The sequence below is a fragment of the Martes martes genome (genome assembly GCF_963455335.1).
Source record: "Martes martes genome assembly, chromosome: 9".
Lineage (NCBI taxonomy): Eukaryota > Metazoa > Chordata > Mammalia > Carnivora > Mustelidae > Martes > Martes martes.
Window position 1 is genome coordinate 60,872,816 of NC_137896.1, and position 26,189 is coordinate 60,899,004.

Consider the following 26,189-nt stretch of genomic DNA (forward strand, 5'->3'; position numbering starts at 1 on the left):
CAAGATTAACGTTTTGATCACTGTAGTAGATAAGCAATGAATCATTAATGTAATTGGTTTAAGATATACCTAAAGTATATCTGAAGATATACCAGGGATTTCAACGTAAGTAACCCATTTGTGTCAAGGTATAGAAGAAAAGTAAAAGCTCTTTCCCTTTCTGTAGGTCTTGACTCATCACATTCTCAGTGAAGTCACCAACAGTCACCTGTTCAGAATTTCCTGTTTCCCCTTCCTTGGTTTATTTTTCTCTGTCTTGTTCATCACTATATGGTACACTACTCTCAGACATTAACCTATCATGTTTTATCTGTCTCCCTCCACAATGTAAGCTTCATGTAGGAGGAGACTTTTGTCTGTTTTTGTCCTGTATACATAACACCTAGAAAAATGGCTGGCACATGGTAGTTATTGATTTAATTAATTAGTAAAATCATCAGAGATGTTCGATAGATCATTGTATTTACAACAAAACGGAAAAGTATCTCTGGTTTCTTTCAAAAATGTGAAAATGCCTTCCTGTTTCTACAAATTTCCAAATATATGGCCATGTGTTTTGGTAAATATGTACTCCCTTAGATAATTAACTAACTAGTAGAATGCCAAAAAATAAATAATTATATGCATATTTTGAAGGATTAAGGCAATATGAAATTACTTCGGGGTGGTTTGATGGCTTGAGTTACCCATTTGCAGCTAGAAACCCAGGGAGAGAAAGATATACGGTGAACATCTGAAAGAGGAATTTAGATAACAGAATTCAGAAACAGACCCTAGACTACATAGGATTTTTGTATTTGATAAAGATGGTATGACAAATCAGTAAGGAAAGGAAGAGAATATTTTTTGTTGAGCAATTGGTTAAGTAACTTAGAAATTAAGTTAGATTCTTCCTACCACATAATAAAGTAAATTTCATATTGATAAAAGAATTAAATGAAGCATAAAACCAGAAGAAAATATATTAGCCTATGTCTAATTTTAGGATAAGCAGATTTTCTGAGATCAGGGCAGTGGGTGAACTGCAAAGGAGAAGTATTTGATTTAACCCACACAACATTTAACATTTCCTGTATATCAGAAGACAAACTGTAAACAAGGCTAATTCGGAACATTTATTTTCAACATACCCAGCAGATAAAGGGCTAATGGCCTTATTTAAACTTCTCTTAACAATCTAGAGGAAAAACTTCAATGGAAAAGTAAAACAGATGACGGCCAGGAGTGGACCATTCATGTAACAAGAAGTTCAGATAGCCAACAAAGGTGAAAAAATTTTCATCCCATGATCAAATGTGAGAAACTAAAAGGCTGACTGAAAACTTCCTGTATGTGGGTGGTGTGCTGGGTTGAATAAAGGCCCCCAAAATGTGGCCATGTCCTAATTTTTAGAACCTATGAATGTTACTTTATGTGGCGGAAACTGCCCTGCTGACATGATTACATGAAGGATCCTGAGATGGGGAGATGGTTCTGGATTCTCCGGCGGGTCCTAGATGCACTCACAAGTGTCCTTATAGGAGGGAGACAGGGGGAGGTTTGAGAAGGGGGAGAAGGCAGTGTGGTCACAGAGGCAGAGGTTGGAGTGACGCAACCACAAGCCACGGAAGGTGGCCCTCCCTTGAAGCTGGGGGCATAGGACACTAATGCAGGTGGGGATTATGCCCAGTGGATCTCACTGTGGATTGATGGGAGGAGGACCTGGTTTTTCCTTTGGGTATCCCCTGGGCCTTTTCTTTTGCACATGTCAGTAGCTTCAAAATGACTCTTCGGCCTCTGGCTTGGGGTACAGGCCAGGGCTTGATGTATAGGCCAGTTGCCGGTGTTCTGGAAGCTGGGTTGGGGAAGAGGCTGGGGGTCTCACCGTTTGGTGTGTGGAGAAGTTAACTTAATTCCTGTTTTTGGTAAAGGCTCCTACCCTCAGAGTGCCTGGGGCTCCTGCATCCAGTTGTCTGGTGCAGTTGCCCCAGAAATGCACCCCCTGCCCTGCTTAAGATGCAGGAAGCGGGGGAGGTGGAGGGACCTGGAGAGAGGAGGTCTACCAGTTCTCCACCTTCCATTCCCACCTCACAGGGGCCTCATGCCTAAAATTCCTGACCTTCTCTTGGGTTCTGTGGAGCATATCAGCCTGCTCCCTTGGCAGTTCAGCTGTCTCCACCAAGCCACATCAGTTCCCATTCCTCCAGGGTGCTTCACGTCTTCGCCCAGTGTGTTCTCTCTGTTGGCCATTGTCTCTTCTCTTTGCTCTGTGTGTGTACAGAATGGGAGGTGGCTAGTTCTACTTTTCTTATTTGATGGGAGGAATGGAAATAGTTGGCTTTGGCAGCAAGCAGTCAAGACACCTGGATTTTTTTTCACTGGGTAATAACTCTGTCTCCCTTGAAATACAGGTTTTAAATGAATGCTGTGAGTTAATAATGATTTGTTTACTATGAGTAAGGTGGGACTCAATCAAAAATAATTTGATTTTAGTTCAGGTTAGGCATCCAGGACAAGCAGCCTGGAATGTGAAATAGCACAAGCCAGTTAATTCTGACAGTTTTGCCTTTGTTCTCATTGCTTTTGTGGAGAGAAGATTTTTCAAGATCCTTATTCTGCCATTTTCATTGATGTCACCTCATCCATTCTATTTTATAAATAAAAGTGATTCACTGATTTGGAACATCCTGTCCCTTCAACAAAGTGAAAAGAATACTTTCATGGAAAATATTCTAAGACAAAGAGAGAGCCCAGGGCTGTGATTCATGTCTGTCCTAAACATGCATTCCCAGAGCAGAATGTGGGTTTGGTTTAGATCCACAAACTTGTAAACTGTAGAAAGCAAACTCCTTTGATCCCAACAGTGGGAGATGGTGGTGAGCTGTGTGGGTATGGTCCTGAAATACTTCTTACCATTCTCAAACCTTTTTGAGATAAATGCAGTAATCTTTAGGCCATTATAATATGCCACCTAATTTTTTTTAATTTTCTTTTTTTTTATTAACATAGAATGTATTATTTGCCTGAGGGGATAATATGCCCCTTAACTTTTATCCAGGTAATCTCATTGGATTGATTTTATCATTCAGTTTTGTTGTTCTAGAAATCAACATTATAATCCCAAAACTGTTAAGGACTCTTAGAATTGGAAGAAACTATCAATGAGCTACTGTTGACCCTTGAACAACACGGATTTGAACCATGTGGGCCGCATATATGTAGGTTTTCTTCAGTAAATACAGTAGAGTACTGAAAATGTATTTATTTTTTCTTTCTTGTGATCTTCTTAATATTTTTCCTATAGCTTACTTTATTGTAAGAATGTAGTATACAATCCATACAACGTATAAAATACATGCTAATCCACTATATGTGTTATGGGTAAGGCTTTCAGTCAACAGGCAGCTATTAGTAGTTAAGTTTTGGGGGAGTGTGAAGTTATACATGGATTTTCCACTGCTCGGGGGTTGGCGCCCCAACCCCCATTCTGTGCAAGGGTCAACTGTACTCTGTTAGTGTTGGCTTTGATGATGAGGGCCACCATCCTTCATTGAGTGGTTTCTGGTGCAGGTGCATTTAATCTTCACGGCAACTTGTCAGGTTAATATTCCATCTCTCCTTCACAGGTCAGGAAATGGAAGTTAGTTTACAGAGGTCACGGTTATTTAGGAAGTGGAGCCGTGACTTAGACCCTGTCTCTGGTGACCTCAAAACCTGGGCTCTAAGCTGTGCTGCCTAGCGTGTGAGCATGATCAAGTGACTTGCTTAGTGCCTTTGCACATTTAGAGCTGGTCTGGGGTCAAATCCAAGTGGCAGACATTGTGTTGTCTCTGGCGTCACCATTCCTCACTGATGACTAAGGCTTGTTCATGGGCCCAGGTTGGCCTGCTTGACCCTTTTTGCAGTAGGATGAGTTCATATGCAGGAGGTTTCTCCGTCCTGGGAGGGCCATCTATCAGCTTGCCTGTTACACTCTGATCATCTAAGATCCTTACAATGGATGGAGGCAGCTTAGGCTCCAGCTGGGAGCTTTGCTACACTGGCTTTTTTTTAACTGGCCATATTTTTTCCCTGGGACACCTTTAGGATGTTAGAACTTCCAGTCCTTTCTCACAAAGTCTCTTTGTAAAAAGCTGGACTCAACTGAGTCTAGCTGACTTCATTAGAAGTTCTTTCATGTGCTTTAGACATCTCTTTTGGGGGGCTATGTGTGTGGCCCTGTGCCAGGTAGCGAATTGTTGAGTATTCAATGACAAATGAGACATTTTATCAGTGCTCTCCCTTCCCTCTCAAAGGGCAAGGACACACTAAGGTCAATAACCCAAGCTTGTGTCCCTACACAAGCACGCAGAAACTTACCCAGATGAAATGAGAGTCCGGGATTCACAATGCATGTGTCTGACTAGTGTGAGACCAAATGGCTTGGCACGTACAACTTGAAACGTGGAACCCAAAATTAGACAGTGATGACTCAAGTTTAATATTATCTGTTGATAGAAGCACATGTACCTTCTTCCTTCGGAGAGCCATCTCCAGAACTTTCTGATACATTTACTGTTAAGCTTCTTAGCAAGGGCTGACTGAGGAAGGAGGTAAGGGCAGGAGTGAAAAAAGGGCTTCAGTGAGCAAAGGGACACCAATCCTTGTCTCTTCAGAGCCTGTATCCAAAGCCAAACTCAAAGAAACCAAAGGGCTAATTGTGCTTTCAGGATTTGGATCCAAAGGCTTTTCCATAGTCATTTATTAGTTGATAGGGTAAGAAGGTAAATTTGTTTTTATACCTTCCCACCCACTGCAGCAATGCCTGAAACTCCTTGGTAGGGATTTGTTTTTAAGATTTTATTTTCAAAGAATCTCTAGACCCAATGTGGGGCTTGAACTCACAACACCTGAAATCAAGAGCCACATGCTCTATCAACTGAGCCAGCCAGGCACCCCCATAGTAAGGATTTTGATATGAGAACCTAAGATCTGAGACATGAGACATGTGCCACTCTTGATTTAACTGCAGGAAAATCTTTTGGAGAGATTCCTCCTTTTTACAAGTCCTCTTTTAAAGGCAAAAGCTCTGAGAAGGAGAAATATGTTGATCCAATTCATACTAAGGAATCAGTGACTTATTAAATTCTCCCTCTGCCACCTCCCCCCATCCTCAGGAATATAGATGAGATGACAAGAATTAGGGTACCTGGGATAAAGGAAAGGAACTGAAAAGAGGGAGAATTATAAGAAGGGGTTCCAGTTTTTAGATATTTATATCATTAACTGTTCTGTGCACAAAACATGTGTTACACTTTCTGACATTAACCTCAAGATAATTCCATAAAAGAATCTACAAAATAAGGAAAAATAAAATTCACAAAGAGTTGCTAAGTTGGGAATTTTTATAGACATTTTCCGTATAATATTTGTAAGTCTGTTGATTCTTACAAGAGGATCCAACTTTGACACAACGGAAGTAGCCCAGTCTCAGAACAAGTCTACAAGAATGAGTATTAAATAGGGGCACCCAGGTGGCTCAGTGGTTAAGCATCTGCCTCTGGCTCAGGTCATGATCCAGGGTCCTGGGATCGAGCCCTGTGTCATTGGGCTCCCTACCCCCCCAGCAGGAATCCTGTGTTTTTCCCTCTCTCTGCCTGTGGCTCCCCCTGCCTGTGCTCATTCTCTCTGTCAAATAAATAAATAAAATCTTTTTTAAAAAAAATGAATGTTAAATAGATTGAGTTCCTGTTTATGTGGAGTATTTGAATATCAATTTGAATATCCTTGCTTTATGTAATTATGGTCACAATAGCTATTTGAATTTAAAGTTTATGTTTTCTATTCTCAAAGTAATACATGGTTTGCTGCTCAGTATGGCAAATTGGCCATACATCAATCTCTTCTCACTTTCAAATCCCAATAAAATTGGTAATAAAAGAATAAATAAATCTACAAGGATAAAGAGGAAAAAAGGGAAACATTGGCAGACAAAAGATTTCAACAATTTTTGGACAAAGTAGAGGAAGCCACGGGCTAAAAAGCACCCAGGGGGTGCTGCAGAAGAGATGGGAGCCTACTTGTTCCTTAGAACTGCAGGGAGTCTCAGGACTTGGGTGGGAGGAGGTAAGGTGAGGCAGAGGGAATTAGTTGAACACCAGGGAATTCATTGAAATTGTACATACAGAGTAATTTAAGTTGGGGCTCCCTCCCTTCTCCTAATGTAAAATGCTGGCCTTTGGATATTTGCTCCTCAAGCAAAAAAATAGTAGAATTTATCCTCTAGAAAAACTCAGTGAGCTTAGAGGAAAGAGAACCACATCCTGATATTCAGGGGACCCCAGGAAAAAGAGTGGCTCACCATCCAGTTGTCTAATTTCCACATATCCCAGCCACATACCCAAGCTTCTACCAGGCAAGTATGAAAAGCCTGTAACGTGAATGAGAGATGGAAGTAAGCAGACAGAAGGATGGAAACCTGGTTGAAAACAGAATGCAGGGCATAGAGGGAAGATTTTTTAAAAATCCAGTTAGCGGGGCACCTGGGTGGCTCAGTCGGTTAAAGCCTCTGCCTTTGGCTCAGGTCATGGTCCCGGGGTCCTGGGATCGAGCCCCATATTGGGCTCTCTGCTCAGCGGGGAGCCTGCTTACCCCTCTCTCTCTGCCTGCCTCTCTGCCTACTTGTGATCTCTGCCTGTCAAATAAATAAATAAATAAAATCTTTAAAAAAAAAAATCCAGTTAGTATGCTCAGAGAGAGGAAAACGAGAAGTTATTTTCAACGTAGAAGTCCGTGTTCAGCTAATCAATTGTAAAGACAAAATAAAGGCATTTTTCCAACATGCAAGAACTCATAAAAATTGCCTTCCAAATACCCTTTTTAAAGATGCCACTGGTGATAAAAAAACAAAAACAAACAAACAAAGCAAACAAACAGCTAAACAAAGGAGTAAATCCAGAAGGAGGGAGGCATGGGATCTAGGACAAAGTGGGTCCAGACTGGGAGAGCAGTTAAAAGATGTTCTAGGTCGGGACGCCTGGGTGGCTCAGGTGGTTAAACAGCTGCCTTCAGTTCAGGTCATGATCCCAGCGTCCTGGGATCGAGTCCCACATCGGGCTCCTTGCTCAGCGGGGAGCCTGCTTCTCCCTCAGCCTCTGTCTGCCTGTGTTCTGCGTTCTCTCTCTCTCTGACAAATAAATAAAATCTTTAAAAAAAAAAAAAAAAAAAAAAGATGTTCTAGGCAAATCACTGTGCAGCTGAGAAGCCAATCCATATTGAGAAAGAAACTAGCAAACTCCAGAAGAAATGTTTCTAAGGGAAAAGGATTTAAGAACAACTGATATGATGGGGGAAAATATATATATATATGTATAGCAAAATGTGCAAGTGAAAAAGACTAGTCACTTAATTAACCACAGATAAAACAAAAGACTGTTTAAGAAAAAGGAATTCTACTACGTAACTTGGCTCTGCAAGGAATAATATTTTTTTAGTAAACATAGCTTAGGGATTTAAAATGCTAGTTTGGGGACACCTAGGTAGTTCAGTTGGTTATGCATCCGGCTCTTGATTTCAGCTCAGGTCATGATCTCAGGGTCCTGGGATTGAGCCCTGAGTCAGGCTCTGCCCTCGGTGGGGAGTCTGCTTGAGGATTCTCTCCCTCCCTCTGCCTCTGTCTCTCCCCCTGCTTGAGCTCTCTCTTTCCATCTCTCTAAAATAAATAAATAAATCTTTAAAAATAATTGAAATGCTAATTTGAGAAAAAAAAAATAAAAGGCTACTGTGAGTGGGTAAGGAGAGAGGAATAATGGACAGGGCAAATGCCATATCTTCATTCATTCCGGGAGGCCATCAATAGATAATTTCTAAAATATAAATTAAGAAATAACAATATGAACATACTATTTAATGATAGGGTAACTTTTTTTTTTTTTGAAGATTTTTTATTTACTTGACAGAGAGAGAGACAGCCAGAAAGGGAACACAAGCAGGGGGAATGGAAGAGGGAGAAGCAGGCCTCCCGCTGAGCAGAGAGCCAGATGTGGGGCTCGATCCCAGGTCCCCAGGACCAGGACCCGAGCTGAAGGCAGACGCCCAGTGACTGAGCCACCCAGGTGCCCCTGTTTTTTTTTTGTTTGTTTGTTTTGTTTTGTTTTTAAAGATTTTATTTATTTGTTTGACAGACAAAGATCACTAGTAGGCAGAGAGGCAGGCAGAGAGAGAGATGGGAAGGCAGACTCCCTGCCAAGCAGGGAGCCCAATGAGGGTCTTGATCCCAGGACCCTGAGATCATGACCTGAGCCGAAGGCAGAGGCTTTAACCCACTGAGACACCCGGGTGCCCCCTTTATCTAAGATTTTATTTATTTGAGAGAGAGAGAGTGCACACAAGTAGTGGGGATGCAGAGGCAGACGGAGAAGCAGAACCTGCTGAGCAGGGAGCCCAATGCAGGGCTCTATCCCAGGACCCTGGGATCATGACCTGAGCCGAAGGCAGATGCTTAACCAACTGAGTCACCCAGGCACCTCAAGATAACTTCTGTAAGAGCAGTTAAGGGTTAAAAATAGTTGTCTTTGGCTCTTTTTTTTCTTTTTAGAGGGGGTTCAGCAGAAGGAAGGGGGAGAGAGAATCTTAAGCAGGGTCCATGCCCAGCGTGTAGAACACTACATGAGACTCAATCTCATAGACCTGAGATCATGACCTGAATTGAAATCAAGAGTTGGTAGCTTAACCAACCAAGCCACCCAGGCGCCCTGTCCTAGGTTCTTTAGAACGTGCTCAGAGACATGTATGCCTAAGACATATGTATAAAGGTGTTTCTAAGAGTGCCAGTTGCCTGAATGAATCAGTATAGTGTTATTTCAGTGAAATGCTGTGTTCACGTTCACCATCCTATGCTCTTACACACTCTTGAAAACAAAACACAAATAACAGTTGTCCTAGGGAATGAAATTGGAGAGACATGAGACCAGACTTCTTTTTCATTATGTCTTTTTGTTCTGATTGATATTTTTAGAAGATTTTATTTATTTATTTATTTGACAGAGAGAGAGAGAGAGAACACAAGCAGGGGGAGAGGGAGAGTGGCAAGCAGAGGGAGAAACAGGCTCTCTGTTGAGCAGGGAGTCTGTCTCAGGGCTTGATCCCAGGACCCTTAAAGCTGTATAAATGAATAAATAAATGAATAAATGTATTGAAAGTAAATGAATTTATTGAAGGTAAATGAATAAATAAATAAATGAATAAATTATAGGTCATTTGGAAAATACAGAAAATTATATTTAAAAATTTTGTCCTTGCTTATATGCAGTCATTAATGTTAATTTTCTCCTTTTTTCTCTGCAGTTTTAAAAATAGTTGTGATCGGGGCATCTGGGTAGCTCAGTGGGTTAAAGTCTCTGCTTTCAGCTCAGGTCATGATCCCAGGGTGCTGGGATCGAGCCCTGCATTGGGTTCTCTGCTCGGTGGGGAGCCTGCTTCCCTTCCTCTCTCTCTGCCTGCCTCTCTGCCTACTTGTGATCTCTGTCTGTCAAATAAATAAATAAAATCTTTAAAAAAAAGTAGTTGTGATCATGGTGCACAACAATTTGATACCTTTTTGTTTACTTAATACATGTTTCACTTTCATATTATTACAAATTCCTTTAAACTTTATTTTCACTAGGTAAATAATCTGGTTATCAGATCATAATTTATTCAACCATCCCCCTCTTTTTTTTGTTTTTCTCAGTAGGCTCCACACCAACCATGGAGCCCAACTTGGGGTCTAAACTCACAACCCTGAGATCAAGAGCCAGATGTTTAACCGACTGAGCTACCGACATGTCCCTCAACAATTCCCCTCTTGAGAGCTAATCTTGTTTTCAATTATTCCATATAGAGGGGTCTTTTTTTTTAAGATTTTATTTATTTATTTGACAGACAGAGATCACAAGTAGGCAGAGAGACAGGCAGAGAGAGAGAGGGGGAAGCAGGCTCCAGAGAGCCTGATGCAAGACTTGATCCCAAGACCCTGGGATCATGACCTGAGCCAAAGGCAGAGGCTTTAACCCACTGAGCCATCCATAAACAGGGGTCTTTAGTATCCAAGTATAACTTGACCCAAAAAAGGCCTATTAAAGTGAACCCACTTTAAGTAGAATCAAAATCTCAAAGTAGTCAATAAAGTTTGATTCGGTCTTTCCATAAAAAAAAAAAAAAGAAATTGAACTAAAAACTAGGAAAATACCCTATAATTACAACTATGTATTAATTCCTAAATTAAAAAGGAGGCTGTGTTTAGTTTTTTTGACAATATCTTGTGATACATCCTTTACATCATGTTTGACATTCCAATAAAATCACAGACAACACAATTTAGAAAAAAATATTATTTGAAGCATCATTAGTTTTCCCAAGGGCAGCTCCTCTAACATTTGAAATCATTTTTTCTGAAATGCTGATACTGTCACAATCCTTGTCATCATCTTTTATTTGTTGTTAGCTACTTTAACTTTGCTGGATCCTCATTGGGCAATGAAAGCCTTTTCCTGTTGATTTGGGCACTTCTCCATCATTTTCATCAAGTTCATGAAATCTTACATTTTTTAGTAAAATTTACATTTTCATTTTGAATTGGATTTGCATTTTATTTGCAGTGTATTATTAAATATGATTTAATGCTGACAGAGAAAAACTGACTTACAAAGACACTGATCTGTCTGCAGTGGTGGATGCCAGTATTAAGCAGGGACAGAAGCTTGAGTAGGATATAATTTTGTAAGAGATCAGTTATCAGAGAACTCTTCTGTATTATGACAATTTTGTTTACATTCACCACTTCGCTAAGCAAGGACAATACTGAATACTCAGAAAATTATTTTGCTGATAAAAAAAGAGACTAATGCTAACATAAAAATTCATAAAATCTTTTCTAAGTTTTGGCATCGTTTTTTATGGATTATCACAAATGGTACTTACTAGAGATGATATACGACTTTTTCATCTAGATTACTAAACTTTTTTTTAAAAAGTATTAACATTCATTTACATCTTCATCAGCAGTCAAGGGAGTGACCATTACATAAAATTTGTATAAATTTTATTTATCTTTAATTTTAAAAATATTTGTTAACTTGGGGCACCTGGGTGGCTCAGTGGGTTAAAGCCTCTGCCTTCGGCTCAGGTCATGATCCCAGGGTCCTGGGATCGAGCCCCGCATCGGGCTCTCTGCTCAGCGGGGAGCCTGCTTCCTCCCCTCTCTCTCTCTGCCTGCCTCTCTGCCTACTTGTGATCTATGTCTGTCAAATAAAGAAATAAAATCTTTAAAAAAAAAATATTTGTTAACTTGATAGTAAAAGAATGGTATCTCATTATTTTAATTTACTCTATAGGATCTGAGACTACACATTCTAATTATTTGTTAATTAGTTATTTGTGGTCCTTCCTGCATACTTTCTGGCGGAAGTCTTTACCCAGTTATCTACTGGGTGGAGTTTTAACATTCTTTTCACTATAGAGTTTGTACAAATCAACAAAAAAGATATTAGCACTTGTATTTGGTGAAGCTTTCCAGGGATTTTGCCTTTTACTTTTGTGTTTTTATATATAGAGAAATTTAAAGTGTAAAATGCTTATGTCATCAAATTAGAGAGGTTGTCATCACCTTCTGGAATGTAAGTTCCATGAACGGGGTTGGGGGGGTTGCTGTCTTATTCATCAATGCCCAGACCCTAGTACAGTGCTCAGAAAATATGTTGAAGGAATGAATGAAATCTGTCTTTTCTTTCTTTTTTTTTTTTTAAGATTTATTTATTTATTTATTTATTTGACAGAGATTACAAGTAGGCAGAGAGGCAGGCAGAGAGAGAGAGAGGAGGAAGCAGGCTTCCTGCTGAGCAGAGAGCCCGACGCGGGGCTCAATTCCAGGACCCTGGGATCATGACCTGAGCCAAAGGCAGAGGCTTTAACCCACTGAGCCACCCAGGTGCCCCTGAAATCTGTCTTTTCCACCACTTAAAAAATCCCCCCCAGATACATGTTCACTTTAATTTTCTTTCGTGTATTTGGCATTTTGATTCTTTAAAAAATTTATAGTTCTTTGGTTCCTCTGAAATATGTTTTGTGTACAGTTGCATGGTGAGGCTGTGGTGTCATTTGAGTCCTACTGACTTAGGACAGTTTGCCTCATTGTTGGTATACCTGATACCTACAGTCACCAGAAATCTGACCTGTAGATCTGGTGCAATATAGTATGGCTTATAGACACCCACTGAATCACTCTAAACCTTTTGATAATGAGGCAAATTATAAAAGATGGATACATATATGCCCTATATGAAAAGTAGCCCATTGTGGGCACCTGGTTGGCTCAGTCAGGTAAGCGGCTGCCTTCGGCTCAGGTCATGATCCCAGGGTCCTGGGATTGAGCCCTACATTGAGTTTCCTGCTCAGCAGGAAGCTTGCTTCTCCCTCTCCCACTCCTCCTGTTTGTGTTCCCTCTCTCGCTGTCTCTTTTTCTCTGTCAAATAAATAAAATCTTAAAAAAAGAAAAGTAGTCCATTCAAATTTCTTAATCATTCATGCATAAAATCTCCAGGAGAAACCCATTAAAAGACCATGAGAAAGTAAATGACCATGTGAATGCATATCAGATCATTACATGTTTTTAGTTGTAAAAAGTACATTAACTTGGGGGCACCTGGGTGGCTCAGTGGGTTAAAGCCTCTGCCTTCGGCTCAGGTCATGATCTCAGGGTCCAGGGATCGAGCCCCGCATCGGGCTCTCTGCTCAGCAGCAGACTCAGCAGCGAGTCTGCTTCCCTTCCTTTCTCTCTCTCTGCCTGCCTGTCTGCCTACTTGTGATCTCTATCTGATAAATAAAATCTTAAAAAAAAAAAAAGTACATTAACTTTGGATTTGAAGATCCTCTAGGATCATAAGTACCTGAAGGCCTCTCAGTGTGGAGAAGCTATTCTCCCTTGCTAAAAAACACAGCAGCTTGGACGCTCAGTGTGTGGCTCAATGTGTTAAGCGTCCGACTCTTGATTTCAGCTCAGATCATGATCTCCTGGTCATGATTTCCAGGTTGTGAAATCAACCCTGTGTCAGGCTCCACACTCAGCGGGGAGTCTGCTCGGGATTCTCTCTCTCTCCTTCTGCCCCTCCCCCCACCATGTGTACACACTCCCTCTCTCAAATAAGTAAGTCAAGCTTAAAAAAATAAACAAAAAACCAAACCAAACCAAAACAACAACAACGATAAAAACCCGCAGTCTTCTTGTTTGTGTTACGGATTCAGTTGGTGAATTATGTCCCCAAATTGTAGGTAGCTCTCAAGAGAAGCTGTTGGTAAGGGATCTGTTGGGTTGGAAAATAGTTTTTCATCTTCAGATTATCAATGTAAGGTTGTATAGTCTTTGGCTATTTCAGTTATTGTTGAAGTAATAATAATTGGTTATGGATCAGCACAGCTGTTTTGTTCATAGGAAAGACTGTGAGGAAGATACTTATGTGAGCATTTTGGGATAGACACCAGGGGTCACGGCCCGTCATAAATAAAAAGGGCCTTTTTGCATCCATGAAAAGAATTGTATTGGCAACTTCTGCCACCTTTCAGCACCTTGATAATAATGACCAAGCTCCACAAATCCCAAGACCTAAAGGTACAGTTGCTTCATAGTGGGATTGTTTTAAAGAGGAGAAAACTGCAACAAATCCCAGTCATTCTCAACCAAGGGAATTGGACAAAGTAACACTTGTCATTTATGGTTTCTCCTCCCTTTACCCTTCCCTTTATTTAATTGATTTAATTGCTCTCATAAATGACCCAAGTAAATCTCTAGACCCACCAAAAAATTGCATAGATTTTGTTCCTTCTTGAATGTGTTTCCAAGGTGGGCATTAAGGACATCAGAGATTCTGCACAACTTCTTTGAATATACTGAGGACAATGATGACTTTATTTAATATTCCCATTAGTGTAAGGGGACTAAGGAAGATTCTGTTTTTCCCAGCCTTTTCCCCCAGTATCTACTTGGCATGTGGTCTGTACGGGGCCAGTGCTTCTCTCGTCTATTGCTGGTGGCAGCGTAGACAATACAACCCCTTGAAAGGTAATTGGGCAGTATGTTATCTCGTGGCCTGCTGATTCCATTTTGAGAAAACTCTCCTAAAGTAATAATCTTGTGCAGAAATAATTCATCTATACAAAGATATCATGAAGGGATTACTTATAATAACAAGATGACAACAGCAGCAATGTAGGAAGAATTATGTGTGTAAAAAGCAGGAAAGTCACCAAAATCCATTTAGTGGCTGTGCTGAGGTGTTGTGATTAAGGGTGGTTGTTTACTTCCTTTCTTTTCCATTGCTTTTGTAGTTTTTCAAAATATAAGTTTTAGAAGTCAGAGAAGAGGCAGGGTACTTGAGTGGCTCAGTTGGTTGAGCGACGGATTCTTGATTTTGGCCCAGGTCACGATCCCAGGGTGGAGAGATTGAGCCTGGCATGGGGCTGACACCTAGCGTGGAGCCTCCTTGGGTTTCCCTTTCTCCCTCTCCCTCTGCCCTTTCCCCCAACTCATGGGCACACCCTCTCTCCCTCTAATAAAAAAAAAAAAGAAGAAGAAGAAGAAGTCAGAAAAGAGGTAGCATTTTAAAAAAAAAAAAGAGGTAGTAGTGTCTGAGGATAAATGCCATCAAAATAGTCAACATAAAAATATTTTGTTACTTAAATAAAAACAGCGCCACTTACTACTACTACTTAATTAGAACTCAGTCATTCACATGATTTGGGACTCCCAGTGATTTGCTGAGCAGATTCTTTACAGTTATTAATTCTCACAGTTGTATATAAAGTGAAAAACAAGACATGCACACCTTTCCTGACAGTAGAAATAAAATCTTAAGAATGTCAAGTGAAAATGAGTTTCTTTTATTTGATGTCAGAAATATTTCAAGATGTTTCTGTATTTCTTAAAACCTGACAAGCCTATAAAGAACAAGGAAAGGATTAGATAAACAGGAAAGAGTCTGTACAGATAGGAATGAGCGTTATATGATTTGTCTGTTTTAGTCACATTTAATAGCATTTTGAAAAGGGGATAGCAGATCTGTGCCATACTCTCTGCATTAAGACTAGCACTCTGAAAGACTGCTGAATCATTCTAGCTGCTTTTGCATTTACGAAATTAGTTCAATTAAAAACCTAAGTTGATAGTTTGAAATTCCACAAGGAACAGAAAAATAATTAGTAAACATGGTCAGATTGAATCAAGCCAAACATAAACTGATTTCTGCTTGAATGGAATCTGAAAGATGATTAAAGCAGGTCCCGGTCTCAATCTCCTCAAAGATGAGTTCACTGGTAGGTAACGTTTTTGAAAAATATAACCTTTTAAATATAGCTACAGATGTACTAGGATTTTTATTTTTAATAAAAACATATCCTGGCAGTTTTTCTTTCTAAAAAATGTCTGCAACTTTTTCAGTGGTATTAACACCAGGAGAGTCATATATCCCTGTTAGGCTGCAAGTGTGAAGAATTTCCTGCTCTCCTTTCTTAAAACAGTATCTTGACTGGGTAGAGGAAAAAGAATGTAATTGGCAGGATTTTTTTTCAGTTCCAAGTGACAGAAGCCCATCCTGGACTGGCTAAGCAAACAATTAAAACATAAAAGTGGGATGGACTTTATTGGTGCACACAGCCTCTAGGACTTTTGCCACTGATTTACCTTCCTCTGGCTGTTGGGCACACTCTGTTTATGAGCTGGGCAAGAGGACCCATGAGCAGTCCCAGGTGCGCACCTGCCTGCCTAGCCACCTGAGTGTGAAAATACAGGCTCTTTGGATTGGCCAGGCGACAGTCACGTGTCTGCGCTGGGCCAATTCCCGCAACCAGGAGTGGCCGGCTTTGCCGAAGTTCCTGTGGGCAAGTACCGCCTTAGATTTCTAAGGCTGATGGGGCCCTGGGAGCAGGTAGGAGGATGGGTCAGGTGAACACCATGCTGCATTGCCCGGTGGTCCCCAACAGGTGCATTCCTGTAAAAGCCGAGTTTTTATGGTGGGCAGGTTGGTGGTCACTGAGTGTTGCCTGCCCACCAGCCCGCGCTGGGAACCCCGGACTGCTGTGGTTTTTCTCTCGGCAGGAGTAAACAGTACCGAGCTACACTTAAGAGGTATGGTCAATTCCTAATTTCGCAAATGTGAATAACTTTTGGCCTGAAAGTTTTGCGACTACCCTACTCAATAGCACGCATGTCTCCTTTCTCTCTCCTGTGAAGCTGTAGACCAGCGGTTATAGAATTCTAGAATTTCGTGAGTTGCAGACGCTCTGCCATAGGCCTCCTCCTGAATTCCTAGACAGGCAGCTCCGGCTTGTCTCTGTGCCCACCTCCACACAGGAGCCCGCTATCCCTGCTGGGGCACCTGCTTTCTTTTGGGGGGAATGTGTGCCAGCTATTACACGCATGTCGCCAAATTTAGGGGAGATCCTTTTACCACCCCATCTAATAATTTCAATTTATGCTGCTTATTACTTGTGTGTTACATGTGTATAGGTAGACATTTGGGGCCATACATTTTATTTATGACCTTTTCTCTCTTCAAGGAAAGAGAAGTTGTACCTCGGATCAATGGGGACAGACTTTGTGCTTTTCCTAGGTTCCCTTTAGCTTTGTGATTTTTAAAGAAAAATAGTTTAGAGCTGAGTGGTGATACCTCCTAGCAGTGAGAAGCAAGGTCACTTGCTGGGTCACTGTGGATCCCACAACCCAGGTGCTCAAGTGTGTGTGTGTAGCCCTCACCCAGCCTCAAGTTCTCGACTGTCACATGAGCACTGGTGACCAGAGTGGGTACTGAGCTAGAGACAGGGCAGGGATGGGCAGCTGCCCTGGCAGTGGCGAGGGAGCCAGGGGAGTCAGCAGTGGGCAGCTGTGGAGCCGGCTGTACAGGTGCCCCAAAACCTGCAAACCCGGTTTGCAGAGGCAGATGGTTTGCAGAGATTGGGAATACAAGGGTGACATTGAACATTTTACACCTGCAGTTAAACCATAAATGGTTCTTAGTGTTTAATACATGTGTAAAAACCAGTGAAGTGGTAACTGTCCGGAGAAAGTTGAATTTCAGGTCCCCCCCCCTTTTTTTGATAGGAGCCTATGCACATTTTATTTTATTTCTGCAATGCGGTGAATTTGACTGAATGGTTAAAATGAATGGCATCTTCCTCCCTGGGTAGCTTTTCCTAACCTTTCCTATTACAGCTTCTGTACAGACACTTCCTCCAGCCCCTTGCCCTGAAAACTTCACCCCCTCCTTACTCATTCAGTCTTAGCTCATTTGTACTTCCTTAAGGGCTTCTCAGGCCCCTGAGTGTACCCTTTTACATGCTTTCCCACAGCATCCTATATGCCCCTTCTTGTCATATGCCACACATTTGTCATATTTTTGGCATGGCATATATATATTCCCTGCTAGAATGTAAGCCCCACAGGAGTAGGGAACATGTCTATCATGTCAATTAAGACTGAGTTCTGGGGCACCTGGCTGGCTCAGTGGGTTAACGCCTCTGCCTTCGGCTCAGGTCATGATCCCAGGGTTCTGGGATCGAGCATCGGGCTCTCTGCTCAGCAGGGAGCCTGCTTCCTCCCTTCTCTCTCTCTGCCTGCCTCTCTGCCTACTTGTGATCTGTCTGTCAAATAAATAAATAAGATCTTTAAAAAAAAAAAAGACTGAGTTCTGCTGCTAGGAACAGAGACCCCAAATAACAACATTATAAATGGGAGAAGAACGTATTTCTGCCTTGTATAAATTTCCTGCAGTAGGCAATTCCGGGCTGGTGGGGCAATCCAGCAGCATCACATTTCTGCGTGCTGCTCTGCTAAGTGTGGCTTCCGTTCTCGTGGTCCCAGAGAGCAGAGAACATGGGACCGACCAACCAGGGGGCAAGAGGGTGGGGCAGATGGATAAGCTGCCCTCTCCATAGGGATGCTCTGAATTCATACACACCTCTTCACCTCTGTCCTATAGCCAAGAAATTAGTCATCCAGTCACACCCAGCTTCAGGGGAAGCTGGGAAATGTAACATTTGTGCTGGGTAGACATGCACCCGTTAAAAATTGTTCTAATACTAAGGGATAGAATGGATATTGGGAGACTTACAATGGATAATGGACTTACAATGGACAATGGATATTGGGAGTCAGAAATACAGCTGTATCCCCGACTCCCAGCACACCATGGGGTGTACTGTATACTGACCGAATGAAGAAATGAGCTGAGCACTTATGTATTCATTTACTAGGGCTACCATTACAAACTGAGGGGCTTAAACAACAGAAATTTATTGTCTCACATTTCTAGAGGAAGTCCAAGATGGACATGCCGGCAGTGTTGGTTCCTTCTGAGTGCTGGGAGGGAAAGTATCTTCCATTCCTCTCTCCTAGCTTCTGGTGGTATGCTGACAATCTTTGGCCTCCCTTGTTTTGTAGCCCTCCACCTTCATCTTTGCATGGTGTTTTCCCTGTGTGTGTGTCTCTGTGTCCTAAATTCCCCTTTTGATGAAGGATAGCATTATATCGGATTAAGGCCTATCCTAATGATCTCATCCTAAATAATTACATCTGTAAGGACCCTTTATCCATAGAGGGTCACATTCTGAGGTACTAGTAATTCAAAATTGACAGGAGCTGTGAGTTTTGGGGGGCACCATTCAACACAATAAAAATGTGTAGGGTTTGTGGATTTTGAGGGAATCACAATTCAACACATAATAACTTGGGATAATTGCACCTACCCTTGCACAGTCTTTCAGAGGTACCCGGCATTTTGCTGCTCTGGGATGCCCCAGAGTGATACACCTCTTAGTTCCAGAGCAGTGTGGCGTAGGTGAGCCAGTCCCACTCTCCCAGCCCCGGAGGAGATGTGTGTTCAGTGGAGCCATGGCAGGGCTTACCAAAGGCCTACAATGGTACTGAGAGTTATCGCCCATTGGGAAGCTCCTTCATGGTATGACAGGGTCCTAGGAGCACTCCAGAAAAGTCAGTAGGGCCCATGCATTCTGAGCCCTTTGTAGTAAGTAGAAAGTGGCCACCCTTGGCACCATCCCGTGGCCCAGAGATCACACTTAGCACTTGGCACAGACCGGAAACAGCAGGGCCTGGTAGAGTCTTGAAGCCAGGCAGTTAGCTCAGCCCTCCCTCAGGTCTGTCCTCGCTCCTCGCACCTTTTGGGATAAAAAGAATCCCTCCCTGGACTATAAGCTCCTCTGAGGTTGAAGGTAGTATTCTATTCATTTGTGCCATCCCTGTAGCTCCCGTTGCTTAAAATTGCTCTTGAGTAGAAACTCAGTGACTTTTTGAAAGGGAAGAGAAAGATAACTATCATCTTGTCAGGACAGTTGAGATGTAATCACACCCCAAAGCAGAAGAGTGGGTAACTATGAAAGGTTTCCTGTAGTTTATTTTGGAAGAAGGTCCTGGGATCCTAGAAAGGTGACAGTTCTGTTCGCTCTTGGCTCCGAATGTCAGTGGTCTTTGAAAGGTGTAGCTTCAGGAAACTCAGAGTTGCCAAATCATGATCCTGACCAAAACAAGGATTAAGAAATGGCTCATCTGATTGGTGTGAGAGGTGCTTAGTACTGCCTGATGGACCTGGGAGCTGCCCTTCACCCATGCATCCCACATAATGTTAACCAAAGCTCCAGGTCATGCTCATTGATCCCCAGTAATTGAGGGAGCAACCCTCCTAACCAGTCAAATATTCTTGTTTTAAACACCCTCTCATCGATCTGGATCCATTTTCTCAACCCACATTCTAAGCCATGCTGGGTGTTCCCTTCCCCCCATTCCTGCACTGCCCACTCACGTTGTCCTCCAAAGTAGGGAGTCTGCTGGAGCTGCCGCCCGCCCACTGCAGGATGTTGGCCCAGTCGTTAACGTTTCACTTAGAACATTCCTGTGGCTTCTGGAATATGAATTTGGGCCTGGATCCACTTCCCTAATGTTGCCTCTTTGAAAGATTGCATCAGACATGTGTGGGGCAAATAGCATGCAATCATTTCTTTCTGCCCCAAGTCTTAGGCCCTTGGATTTAGATGACCCAGCCCCCAAGCCTGTACAGGGAGGCTGCTGGGTGGCACAGGCCTACATCAGTGCTTCGCCAAACCTGGCACCTGGACTCCCAAGGAGCTCATGATTTGGAAACTCAGAAAGGGAAGCCACATCAGGCTTGGGGGAAAGGGGCCATGCGGTGGCATTTCTTAGCCATCCTGTAAGGGGCTGCTGTAGGCATAGAGTCAACGGTAGCACACCTAGCAGCATCTTTTGCTGCAGCGACCATTCTGATGTGAAAGTACTGCGGTTATTATGGCCAAACCGAGGGTGGAGGGTGGAGGGTGTCGCAGCGACTGTTCCTGTTGGGTTCCCCTGGATTTCTATGCTTTGGCTTTTATGGCAGCTCAGATTTCTCCAGTGGGAGTGTACAGGTCAGTCCACACAGAGAGCCTCACCCCCATAGTGATCTCTGTCCCACGTAGGCATCAGTTTCAAAGTATTACTGTTTTCATCTCTCTGCCATGAGCTGTAGAATTATGAGGCGTATCCATCCCTTGATTTTCAGACTTGCACTTGACTGTTAATAACAGACTCCATTCACGGAGGAGTAATTGAGAATGGCAGCCCCGACGACTCGGCTTTGCCACCCACGGGAGGGAACAAGGGAAAGCCTGATTCTGAACTCCGTCGGTGGGTCTGCAGCTGGGCACCTGTTCACTGTATCTGATGGGCTCATTTGCAGACCAGCCTTACCTACGAGAAAGGTCTAACAGGACACGGTTCTCTGTTCTAGCCTTATTGTATATTTTATCTTTCTTTCCTTTGCTCATTTTTCACATTCGTTTATCTATATGGTAGATGTAATTTTTTTTAAATATCTCAAGAGTTCTCAAGTCCATTGCAGAAAAATTAGAAAATGCAGGTAAGAGGAATAGTTCTTACTATTCTTATGATAAAAGAAGAAGTTCTTTTTTTTTAAATTTTATTTATTTATTTGACAGACAGAGATCACAAGTAGGCAGAGAGGCAGGCAGAAAGAGAAAGGGAAGCAGGCTCCCTGCTGAGCAGAGAGCCCCGCCGGGCTCAATCCCAGGACCCTGAGATCATAGGCAGAAGCTTTAACCCACTGAGCCACCCAGGCGCCCCAGAAGAAGTTCTTTTTAAACAACATGTTGCCACCTGGGGAAAACAGGCAGCAAATATTCCATTCCCCATGTTTTTGGGAACATTTTTTTTTAAGTTTGCATTTGCACTTAACAGTATTTGGGAGTAGCTTTATGTCTGTAACAATTCATCACTAGACAGCTGGATGGAAGAATCACGATGTATTTACCCAGACACACATTATCGGTGATTTAGTTGATTTCCAAATACTTGCATCCGTTCTCAATTGTTTTCTTAGGGCGAACTCCTAAAGGTGTACTTGCTGGGTCAGAATAATAAACATACATCCTCTCTTTGTACTGTAAAAACTTTAGACATATAACCACACAAACACAATCCTCCAGCGAGCCCCCGCATACCCATCCAACAATTGTGGCTCCTGGTCAGTGTGTCCCCCCACCCACTTCCCCTAGTCCCTGCATTATTCAGGAACAGATCCCAGACATCATGCTAGAATGACTCATTTCTATCAAATAGTACAGGTATTTGAAAATGGGAAAGAAAGAGTAAATTGCAAAAAAAAAAAAAAAAAAAGAGAGGTTAACGTCTTGTCCACATGATCCACGGTGGTGTTTGGGCCCTTTCCGTTTTCCCTGCTCTATGTGGGCTCAGGACTCTTCATTTGTCTCTTGATTCCTGAAGCAGTCTGGTAACCAGCAACCAGCCTCCTTTTTCTCCCTCTGGATAGGTCTAGACATTTACAAGCCATTTCATATCTTACCAAATTGCCCTCCACAAAAAGCTAAGCAAATTTGTGTTTGCACCAGAATCATAAAGGAATGTCCATGCTGGTGGTTAAGATTTGGGGGTTTTCTTCTTTCTTTTCTTTTCCCCCTTTTTCCTTCCCCCTTCTTCCTTTTTCTTTGTTTGTTAATTTTTTAGACACAGAAACAAGAATCATATCCTTGTTTTAGTGAAAATTTATTTTGTTATTAATGAGGCTAAAGCCCTCCCCCATTTCCTATATGAATAATTATATTTCCTCTTTGTGAATTGCCTTTTACTAATTTTTCTATTAGAATGATTGTCTTTTAAAAATTGTGTTGGTTTTATGTGAATATCATAGCATTGTGCTTTTGTCAGCAAATCGCTATAAAGACTTGTTTGGACTAAGATAACACATACTATACTGCTATGAAAGAACACGTGAGTTTTAGGAAGCGAACAGCTCAAAGCAGCAGTCGTTAACAGTCCGAAGGACAGGGAGGGAGTGAGGTGTGCCAGTGTGGGGCAGCGGGTCCAGGCAGGACCAAGGGGAGCCTTTACAGGTCACTTAAGCTTCAGTCTCAGACACCCACAAGGCAGGTAAAGCAGGTAAAACAAGTATTATTCCCACTTGACAATGGCTTGTGCAAGGGCACACCTTCATAACTTCCAAGCCCCAGTCTAGGGAATTTTCTACCCTAGCATAAGTGATCCATATGTTTATTTGTGGAAGGTAAATAAAGAATTAAAATATAACAAATATTAGTAATCATAAAAAACACTTTTTCTCCCCCCTATAGCGTGAAGGCCCAGGACCGGGTCATTATGACTTGAAAATACCTCCAGTAAATTCTGTTACTTCCTGTTTTCAATCCAAAGTACCTCGATTCCTGCCCGCTTGTTCTGTAAGTACTCTAAAAGATGATGTTTGTAGGTTTTGTGATTGGGGTTGGGGATATATATATATTTGATATATATTAGATATATAGATATATAGATATCTAATATAATATATATTAGATATCTATATAGATATATAGATATCTAATATAATATATATTAGATATCTATATAGATATATAGATATCTAATATAATATATATTAGATATATATCTAATATATATCAGATATATATATCTAATACATATTAGAATTGTCTAGAATATATATAATATATAATATAATATATATAATTAATATATAATATATAATATATATAATATATATAATATATAATATAATAATAGACTATAATATCTAATATATATTAGATATATATATCTAATTGCTTGTCCAGGTGGGAAAGAACATGGAGCTCAAAAATGTGGCAAGCCCCCCAGGCTGTTTCAGGCTCAGAGGGACTCAAACAGAAAGATGGGGGCCAAATTTGGGGTCCAGTTGACAACATCCAGCATAGTAATTAGCTATGTTGTGACCTGGCTGCTCTGTGGGAACATGTATCTAATGAACTGAGACAAGCAGTGGGCGGTAGCTGACCCCATCCACGTACAGTTCTTTGTGTATACGGTTTTGGGGGGGCGTGTGTGTGGCTTCAGAGCAGAAATATTATTATTGAACCAAAGGAGACCAATATGGCCTGAATGGTCATCCTGCCCCTAAGAACTCAGGAAAGACAGCAAAGGGGGTCAAGTCCCCAGTGAGACACAGGTACATGGCAGCAGCGTTTGAGCCTCAGAGGCCTAGAGAAGACTCAAGAAAAATTGCGAAAGCACTACATGAAGCTTATGAACGGTGGCTAGTTTTCTTAAAAATAAAAAAATCCTGACAGTTTTAATTCCCATGGCCTTGTTGATCCCCATCTTCACCCCAGCTGGAAAGTCCCCAGAACTCACGGGCACGTAGCCTTACTGAAGGTGGCTGGGGAGACAGAAATACAAGTTCTGCCTATAAGAAAATGGGCCCATCCTGGTGGTTCAAGGAAGGGTGGGTGTCCCAGGCTGGTGTCATGAAGATCTCTCTCCAGAGCTACCAGCTCTGGTGTGGGGTTAGTGTGGTCTTTATCTGGAGGAATACTGGGGAGTCCCTGTTGGTAAAATTAAAAACAGACCCAACAGCAGGAGGTGGTGAGTCCCTTCCGTAGATCTTAGCACCCTAGTGGCATTAGCATGATCCAGACACAGACTTCTGTCCAAGCTCCCAAGGCTGAGCATCTTCAGGAAGCTGCAGTTTTGCTAACCAAACTCCCAGGAAGCTGATAGAGAAGCCAGAAGGTTCACTTTACAAGTAATTTACAAGTGTCCAGTAAGGCAGGCTGCGGTCTGGAGCCACTTGCTCTATGGGGTGTCTCCCCTTAGAGGAAACTCTTCACTGAAGCCAAGGACAATCCGAAGTTTGCTCAGTGACAGTGAAATCAGGGCTGGGGGATAGAGCCAGGTGTTCTCAAGGTCTGAGAGCCACCACGGGTAGCCTCCTGGAGGGTAGCCTTGTGAGACCAAGGTCCACAGACCTGCTGTTCTGTGGGCTGGTTTTCCAGGACTCCACCCGCATGTTGCTTCCTCATTAATAGCACTAATAAAGGCTTCGGCTCCCTTTGACGTCTGGCCAGGACTTGATTAGATTTCCAGGCTGCTCCTCCGCTTTCGGCAGAGGAAACATCCTGTCACTGACCGCAGCTTCTGCGGGCAACTGACTTCATCCACTCTGGCCTGACCACCCTGTCCCACTTCCAGGGTAATCCTATTTCCACCCTCTCTCTCTCCTGGAGAGATAACACACTGCAAAGAAGGATGGAAATGACAAGCCCATGATAATAGGGAATAATAATAGTGCCGGTAGCTAATGTGCCGAGAGCTATAGCTGCCAAACTTGGGCTCTCCGGCCTGGAGGGCCTCCAGCAAGCCTCGTTACCTCCTGTCTTGGGTGAGGCTGAGGAAGCACAGGGCCCAGGGTCACACTGAGCCATTGGCGGTGAGACTGGGACTCGAACTCAAGCCTGTCTGACATCAAAACCCTTCCCTGGGCCACACACACACAGACACCGATGCTTCACCAACAGACCCGAGATAAAATCCCTTCAGCCTCCCAGAATCTGTGCATGTCCCCCAGCATGGAAAATGCTGACCCAAGAAATCGAAGTCTTTGCCTGAGTCTATAGAAATGACATCGGTTGCATTTGATCACTGTAGAAGAGAATCTTCATTGACATCATTGGCAAAATGACTTTTTCAAGAATTTCATCCAAAGCAAAACATGGCTTTTAGAAATGAGAACTCGTAGATCCCTTGAGACTACTTTGGACCCTAGGGTCTGTAGGCCTTGAGGTATAGAAACCCGAGTCTGGACTTTCTGAGGTCAATCACCCAGGTTCAGAATCCATTTTCTCGAGTACTAGGTGCTTGGCAGGTGGTGGGGGGGGTTGGGGGGGACACGACGATGGGATTCCCAGGGAGAGGAGCTGTCTGGGCAGAGTGCCCACTGGGAAAGTATCCTTGGGGGGCAGGTGGGATGTGAGCCCGCTGTCTAGCAGGCTCTCGCCAGTGTTTGTTTGTCTGCCCTTCTCTTGACACTTCGGGAGCCCTGCAGAAAGCCATGGATGGGAGCAGGCCTCTGCTCCAAGGACTGGCTCCAAGTCAAGGGTGCCCCAGGCCACAGCGTAGTTAGGCGTGACCCTCGTCTTCCCCAGTAGGGATTTGCCAGTGACGGCTGAGCCCACAGCTGGCCTCAGGGGGCCCCTGAGTGTTGAAGACATGGTCTCATCAGTCCCTGTTTTCTGTTCTGTTTTCAGAAAACCCCCGGCCCAGGAGCATACACATCTTCAGTGCAATTCCCCAAGCAGCCCCCCACCATAGCCAAAATGGGCCGAGAGAATAGCCTTTTCTTCAACAACACAATTGGCTTTTAAAATAAAACCATCTTGGCCCTCAGCTATTTTGAGTTTAGCAAGTGCTTCTGTTTAGAACACTCTATTTTATGTTCTTTAGAAGGGTTTGACACAGAACATCATGGATTGCCCAGGCGACTCTTCTGCCTGCTTCTGTGGAATAGTCCCAGCATAATTTCCAGTTCACTTTCAAGAGTGTCCTGGCTTGAATAATAAAGTGTGTTCACTCTGTTTGTTGTCCAAGGATACATTCCAAGACAGTGCTCCTGGGCTCCTCCTGCAGCAGCTTGGACAGACTCTGATGTGTCCAGGCTGTGCTCTGCGTGGCCATGGGCATTAGGGCTATAAGACCTCACAGCCTCACAGATGTGTCCTTGGAGGTCAGCATTCAACCAAGGCTGTGCTGGGTGTGCCAAGATCCCAGCAGGTGGTTCTTTCTCTCTCTCAAGTCCCTGAAAAGAATAATATTGATTCAACCCAATGGGTGTTTGTGG

The 26,189-nt window shown here is 42.7% G+C and overlaps 1 protein-coding gene across 1 annotated transcript in view; it reads left to right on the forward strand.

Moving 5' to 3' along the window:
• Window positions 1-25,721, forward strand: part of STPG4 (sperm-tail PG-rich repeat containing 4) — a gene marked incomplete at both ends in the record, with an annotated part of 40,230 nt that extends 14,509 nt beyond the window's left edge. The window contains 3 exon segments of the mRNA XM_080813251.1: window positions 22,654-22,758; window positions 25,600-25,699; window positions 25,702-25,721. Of these exon segments, the coding sequence (XP_080669377.1) occupies window positions 22,654-22,758; window positions 25,600-25,699; window positions 25,702-25,721 (225 nt within the window).
• Between the last annotated feature and the right edge of the window lie 468 nt (window positions 25,722-26,189).